Source organism: Hoplias malabaricus, chromosome 1 (assembly GCF_029633855.1).
Source record: "Hoplias malabaricus isolate fHopMal1 chromosome 1, fHopMal1.hap1, whole genome shotgun sequence".
Classification (NCBI taxonomy): Eukaryota; Metazoa; Chordata; class Actinopteri; order Characiformes; family Erythrinidae; genus Hoplias; species Hoplias malabaricus.
The window spans coordinates 3,085,132-3,092,631 of record NC_089800.1 but is presented as its reverse complement, the minus strand read 5'-3'; the positions used below and the strand labels follow the sequence as shown (position 1 = coordinate 3,092,631).

The 7,500-nt window shown below is 43.3% G+C and overlaps 1 protein-coding gene across 1 annotated transcript in view; it reads left to right on the top strand.

The window, feature by feature from the left end:
* The window catches only part of LOC136705425 (DNA-directed RNA polymerase II subunit RPB1-like), a 20,363-nt gene extending 19,380 nt beyond the window's left edge, over positions 1–983 (top strand). The window contains exons 4-5 of the mRNA XM_066678992.1: positions 4–571; positions 717–983. Coding sequence (XP_066535089.1) covers positions 4–571; positions 717–983 — 835 coding nt within the window. The remainder of the gene's footprint in view (positions 1–3; positions 572–716) is intronic.
* The last annotated feature ends 6,517 nt before the right edge of the window (positions 984–7,500 follow it).

Sequence of the window (7,500 nt, the reverse complement as noted above, 5' to 3'; positions counted from 1 at the left end):
CAGTTCACCCCTCTGTAACCCCAGTGTACCCCTCTATAACCCCAGTATATCCTTCTATAACCCCAGTGTACCCCTCTATAACCCCAGTGTACCCCTCTATAACCCCAGTATACCCTTCTATAACCCCAGTGTACCCCTCTATAACCCCAGTGTACCCCTCTATAACCCCAGTGTACCCCTCTATAACCCCAGTATATCCTTCTATAACCCCAGTGTACCCCTCTATAACCCCAGTGTACCCCTCTATTACCCCAGTATATCCTTCTATAACCCCAGTGTACCCCTCTATAACCCCAGTATATCCTTCTATAACCCCAGTGTACCCCTCTATAACCCCAGTATATCCTTCTATAACCCCAGTGTACCCCTCTATAACCCCAGTGTACCTCTCTATTACCCCAGTATATCCTTATATAACCCCAGTGTACCCTTCTATAACCCCAGTGTACCCCTCCATAACCCCAGTTTATCCTTCTATAACCCCAGTGTACCCCTCTATAACCCCAGTGTACCCCTCTATAACCCCAGTTTATCCTTCTATAACCCCAGTGTACCCCTCTATAACCCCAGTGTACCCTCTATTACCCTAGTGTACCCCTCTATTACCCCAGTATATCCTTCTATAACCCCAGTGTACCCCTCTATAATCCCAGTGTACCCCTCTATAACCGCAGTGTACACCTCTATTACCCCAGTATATTCTTCTATAACCCCAGTGTACCCTCTATTACCCTATTGTACCCCTCTATTACCCCAGTATATCCTTCTATAACCCCAGTGTACCCCTCTATAATCCCAGTGTACCCCTATATTACCCCAGTGTACCCCTCTATTACCCCAGTATATTCTTCTATAACCCCAGTGTACCCCTCTCTAACCCCATTTTACCCCTCTGTAACCCTAGTGTACCCCTCTATTACCCCAGTATATCCTTCTATAACCCCAGTGTACCCCTCTATAACCCTAGTATACCCCTCTATTAACCCAGTATATCCTTCTATAACCCCTGTGTACCCCTCTATAACCCCAGTTCACCCCTCTGTAACCCCAGTGTACCCCTCTATTACCCCAGTATATCCTTCTATAACCCCAGGATACCCCTCTATAACTCCATGATACCCCTCAATAACCACCTGTATTATTTTGCTCTGCCCTCTCTAACCTTCTACCCCACTCTAGGTCTTTCTAGCGTAATATAGATTTGCAGCATTCTACAGCAGGATACAGAGGGTTATAGACACTCTGTTGTCTTTGTAGAGCCCTCTCTCTCTCTCTCTCTCTCTCTCTCTCTCTCTTTAACCCTTTATAGCCCAAATGTTGGAATGTGTTCAACTGTAATGCAAACGTGTAAATTATCTATCTGTATTATAGAAAAGTGCTCTTCAACCATGTTGTCTGAATGCCACCTTAAATCAGACCAATGACATCATCAGTATGTGTGCGTGTGTGTGTTTGTGTGTGGCTTGCTCTTAAGGATGTCTGACAGTGATGATGTCATGCGACAAGGCCTGACTCCCGTTTCCTGAGCATGCTTAGAAGGTTTGTGTGTGTGTGTGTGGGTCTATGTGTTTCTGCTGATCTCTGGAGCTTCTCACACAGAAAAGAGTGTTTGTGGAGCCACAGCGGAGATTAGAGCGACTGCACTGTGTGTGTGTGTGTGTGTGTGTGTGTGTGTGTGTGTGTGTTTTCTCTGACCCTACTCTCTTATCAAGGACACAAAGGCAGCAGTAATTAGATTAACCCTGGCTCCATACAGACATGCAGTGTGTTTTTTCTGTGTGTGTGTGTGTGTGTGTGTGTGTGTGTGTGTGTGCGTGTGTGTGTGTGTGTGTGTGTTGCATATTTCAGTGCACAATATCTATTAATCTACTCCGTAGGTTCAATAAAGTATATACACAAATAAGCCACAAGAATAAAACCACTGCCAGGTGAAGTGCCCCCTGTTGACAGGAGATGGAATGAACAGTCAGTTCTTGATATTGATGTTGAAAGAGACTTGGTAAATGTAAGGATCTGAGGGCCACACTGTGACGGTTATAATGTTTTGGTCAGTCCCCAGAACTCCTGGTGTGCAGTGTTGGTCAGGCTGGGAGAAAACCTTGTATCTCCATTGTGGTTGTTTGTATATTGTTTACACTTAATTCTCAGGAGGAATGGACCAATAGAAATGCTGAAAAGTGCCTGGGGAAAAAGTACAGCTCCACTGACTTCCATTCAAAGGCTGTGTCTCCCCTGTAAAGTCCTCACCCGGAGATACGAGGTTCTGTCTGACAGCGCTGATATCTTCATGTTCACAGGGCTGTTGTCTGTGCGCTTATTTATGTTAGTGTCAGTGTGTGTGTGTGTGTGTGTGTGTGTGTGTGCTGGATAAGGAGTTAACTGTGGCGCCGTGCTGATCCTCCTCTCAGTAGTTCAGATAGTCTCTCTCTCTCTCTGTCTCTCTCTCTCTCTCTCTCTCTCACTGTCACTCTCTTCTCCCTCTTGTTGTCTTTCTCCCTCTCTTTTCTCTCTCCATGTCTGTATCTCTCCTTTCTATGTATTTTATGTGTCTCTGTCTTTTCTGTCCTTTCTCTCTATGTATTTCTCTGTCATTCTTTTTCTTTCATGTTCTCTCTGTCTTTCTCCATCACTTTCCTTTCCCTCTCTCTATTTTCCTTCTCTCACTCTGTCTTTCAGTCTTGATATTGCTCTTTTTTGCCTCTATTTCTCCTCTCGTTTTCTGTCTCCGTCTGTTCACTGAAAGCTGTTCTGTACTGAATTAAAAGGAAAAAAAAATTATTTGGCCTAAAGGTGCTGCGTTGTCTTCAAATTCTTCAGCGCATTGCACAAAGCCTGAACACAATCAGTACAAAGTGACCTGTGTTTTAAGTGTTAAACACACACACATACACACACATCAAACCGTCAACACGGCTAATTAGCAGCACGCACATAGAGGTTAGCCTGCTGCTGCGGTGAATGCTAATCGGGCTAATCATGCTAATAAAGCTAATCAGAGTGTGTGGGCCTCGGGGACGAGGCTCTGTGCTGAAAACTAATCCACTTCTCTGCCGTGTGTGTTGAACGCTGGGGTTTATTCCATCACAGCAAGGCCACATTAGCGAAATTAGCGCTGGGGTTAGCTGCGCAGTAGAAGAAACACCACACAGACCATCCGGACCCCGGCTCAGTGGCTGGGTAAAAATGAAGAAGCTAGTAATTACCTATCTCCATAGTGAAAGTCTCCACTCTCTTACATTAGATACAGGAACATTGCTGTGAGGATTTGATGGCAGTCTTTTCATGAACATGAGGAGAATTAATTCTGGATCACAAACCCCACTCCAACTCATTCCAAAGGTATAAAGTATGGAGCCTCTTAATACATGAGAGCACAGTTCCACTGCTCCACAGCCTTATGCTGAGGATCTTTATACCCCTCTAGCCCACACTTGGCATTGGGCACAGGGTAGCTCTTCATTGTAAGAGATACAGTAAACATTAATAATCACTGTAACATGAAAATTGTTCTCTCTTCACACTCTTACTATTTCTGTTTCTCATGCTCTTTCTCACATTCTTTCCCTGTTTTCTGTCTGTATCTCTCTCTCTCTCTCTCTCTCTCTCTCTCTCTCTCTCTCTCTCTCTCCATGAGACCACCTCCCAGACTCGGTTCCTCTGGTTTTTCCTGAGAAACTTCAGTAACTCGTATTTTTTGAATGATATACAGCCATGTCTCCTCCTGAAGGGTCTAAATATAGGAGTTCCTGGGACGGGGACGTGTCCCGATCCTGCGGGAAGATTCATGGAGTGTTTTCTCTGGAAACAGCATGGTATCCTGGCATTGTGGAGGATCTTTATTGTGGAATACTGCGGTGTTCCAAGCTGGAATGTGTGTGTGTGTGTGGGTGGGCGGGTGGTCAGTGAGACATCCATCAGCATGCTCAGGCTGACTGTTTGTGTTTGAGGTGGTTTCTACCTAAAAATAAAATGTATACGCCCAACACAACACTCCCGACGCCCAGCGCTACAGAGGCTGAAAAAAAAAAACAGAACAGAACATTAAAAAAACACAGAGTAATGACAAAATCCCTTGTTCGGTGCATGTTCACATTAACGTTTTTATCTGGAGCCCACCAACACACACACTGTGAAACAAGACCACCCAGTTTTCTCTGTGCTGCCTGAGTCAGAAAACATGGGATAAAACAAGTCGCTCCGATTCTGCTCCTCTTCTAACGTCAAGTGCAGAGACTTTAGAATGGCCCCGCCCCCTCGTCTGAGTCTGTCCAATCACAGCGCTGGACCTGTGTTTATGTGAGAGCGCAAAAATAGGGTTAAGAGAAATAAGAGAGTGCGGAGAAATAAGAGCACTGAGTAAAAACAGAGAAGAAAGAGAACAGAGTGAAAGCGGCTAAAAACCAGAGCTTCTGCTCCTCACTGCTGTGCGCTCGGGGTCAGGGTGAACAGCGAGCGGCTCATTATCATTTAAAGGAACAGCGTTCTGAACAGGGGCTGTTTACACAGGGGGAGAACACTGCTGTGGGGCTCGTGGGGTTTTGACTAAAGCAAGTCACAGATGTTTCATTAAGAAACAGAACTGTGTTCCACTGTGGAGACGAGGAGAGTATGGCACCTTTAAAAAAAAACGACAGGTGTCTTAAACTTCGAGACTGTCCTGTCACTACAGGACTCTCCTATTCCCCGGCTCAGGGTGTGTATTGATGATCCTCTAAAAGGATTACAGCAGCGGCTATATTCAGATGATGAAATGGTGAGGTGTTAAAGTCGTAAACCGTTCAATAAATTCTCCATTAACCCCTCGTTGCCCAAAGCTCTTAACCCTTGGGACACTTCCAGTTATTATTGTCTTTTATTATATTTATTGTATTATATTTCCATCAGGCTTTCAGTCCTTATGGTTCCATTAGCACCAGCAGGTTTACACACACACACACACACACACACACACACACACACATACAAAAAAATACAAACATAAACACTGAATGCAGACCCTAAACAACCCCAAATAAATCCCTCAAAACTGAACAAAACCCTAAAGAAATGTCTCAGAATTGAAATAAACTCCTAACAATTCCTCAGAACACATGTTTCTTTTGGATTTTCTTTGTAAATGCTGTTTGTGGAACTGAACGATGCTGGGGTCCCGTCGTCCTGAAATTAAGCGTTATATCTAGGAAATGCTGGTCCAAAGGTTCTACTGCATTGTGTACTTTGTCTAGCTCAGCGTTTTCCTGTGTCCCTGAGGCCGGAATCTCAGCGTTCCGCGGATGTTCAAGGCAGAGGCCGGGAATTCTGTTATGGTCTCGTTACGGAAAAAGTCAATCCCAATAAAAGCAATTGTAAGGTTATTATCTTCTTAGGGTCCCATTTATAGCCAGCAGCACTGAGGGGCCACACAGGAGCTTTAATCTCATCTCTCTCTCTCTCTCTCTCTCTCTCTCTCTCTCTCCATCATCAGATTTACTTTCTGCTTTATACAGCACTCTTCATCCTCCTGAGTGAGGAAGAGGACGGGAAGGAGGACGAAGAGGAAGGGTGAGAAGCGTGAACTGGAGGAAGAGAAGGATAAAGAGGGGATGATGAAAATTAGGAGGAAGATGATGAAGAAGAGAAGAGGAAAGAGGGGGAATACTGAATCCACTATGAATTACTCAGTATCTACTTAATTATTAATTATTCGGTATTGGCCATAATTTATTCATTATTTACACTGAATTATTCAGTATCTACTATGAATTATTCATTATTTATTATTATTTATTTGTTATATTTTATGAATTACTCACAAGCTTCTATGATTTATTTTCAAAATCAACTATGAATAATTCATTATCTACTATCAGTTATTGAGTATCTACTATGAATTATTCCTAACTTACGCTAAATTATTCAGTATCTACTACGAATTACAGAATCCACCTTGAATTATTCAGTACCCACTACACTTGCTGAAGATATGTCCGTGTTGTGACTGCATTGTTGTTGTCTGATTTTACATAACGAAGTCACTCTTTCAGGTCGACTGTGTTGAACCGAATGGACACCTCCTGCTCCCAGGTTACAGCAGTCTCTGCCGTTCTGAGTGGGAGGAGTTAAGAGGGTAAAGGGTTAAACTGGGCCACGTTTGAGCGCCTTTCCACAAAGGCACATGTCTAAAAGCGTCAAGAGACGGATGAGACACTACACGAATAATTAACCATGGCTTTAATTTGTTAAAGTGACAGAGTGTGCCGTTACTGCTGCAGTGATCTGTCATTAGACGCAATTATAATATTCATAATCATAACTCAATCATTAAACCCGTGTTCTGTCGGGACCCAGTGAAATGAGATGTTTTCTGTGGAAGGAACACCTTCTATTTAAACGCTCGCCTTTGTGCAAGGAACAGACCTGCAATATAACATCTTCCAGCATATGTTCCTGGAGCTACGAGTCTAATGTCGCCAACAAGAAACATTATTTTAAAGAGTGCCATATTCTCCCTCGTCTCCACAGTGGAACACAGTTCTGTTTCTTAATGAAACGTATGCGACCTGCTTTGGACAAAACCCCACAGCAGTGTTCTCCCCCTGTGTAAACAGCCCCTGTTCAGAACGCCCGCTTTCAGCGCCTGTTCCTTTAAATGATAATGAGCCACTCGCTGTTCACCCCGACCCCGAGCGCACAGCAGTGAGGAGAAGAAGCTCTGGTTTTAGCTGTTTTTGCTCGGTTCTCTTTTTACTCAGTGCTTGTACTGTGGGCGTGTGAGTGTGTTAATGTGTGAACGAGTAATTATGCTTGCAAATGAATATGTGACTGTGTGTGTGAGTGAGTAACTGAATGAGTGAGTTTATTGTGTGTGGGTGAAGATGTATATGAATATGTAAGTGAACATATTTTGTAAATGAGCATGTGATTGAGTATGTATGAGTGTATGTATGAATACCTGAGTGAGTGAGTGAGTGAACGTGTGATTATGTAAATGAATGTGAATCAGTGACTATGCTTATGAATGGACACACAGGGAGAAAGGGATGAGACTGAGTGGATGTGAGTGAGTGAGTGAGTGAGTGAGTGAGTGAGTGAGTGAGTGAATGAATGAGTAAACATACATAAATGCATATGAGATTTAGTATGAACTCATGAGTTAGCATGAGTATGTATTCGTATATGTGAGTGAATGAATGAGTATATATGTGAAAGAGTATGTGAATGAGTGTGTGAGGGAATATATGAGTAAGTGAATGAGTGAACGTGTGATTATGTAAATTAATGTGAATGTGACTATCCTTATGAATGGACACACGGAGACAAAAGGAATGAGACTGAGTGGATATGAGTGAGTGAGTGAGTGAGTGAGTGAACATGTGATTATGTAAATTAATGTGAATGTGACTATCCTTATGAATGGACACATGGAGAGAAAAGGAATGAGACTGAGTGGATATGAGTGAGTGAGTGAGTGAGTGAGTGAATGTGTGATTATGTAAATGAATGTGAATGTGACTATGCTTA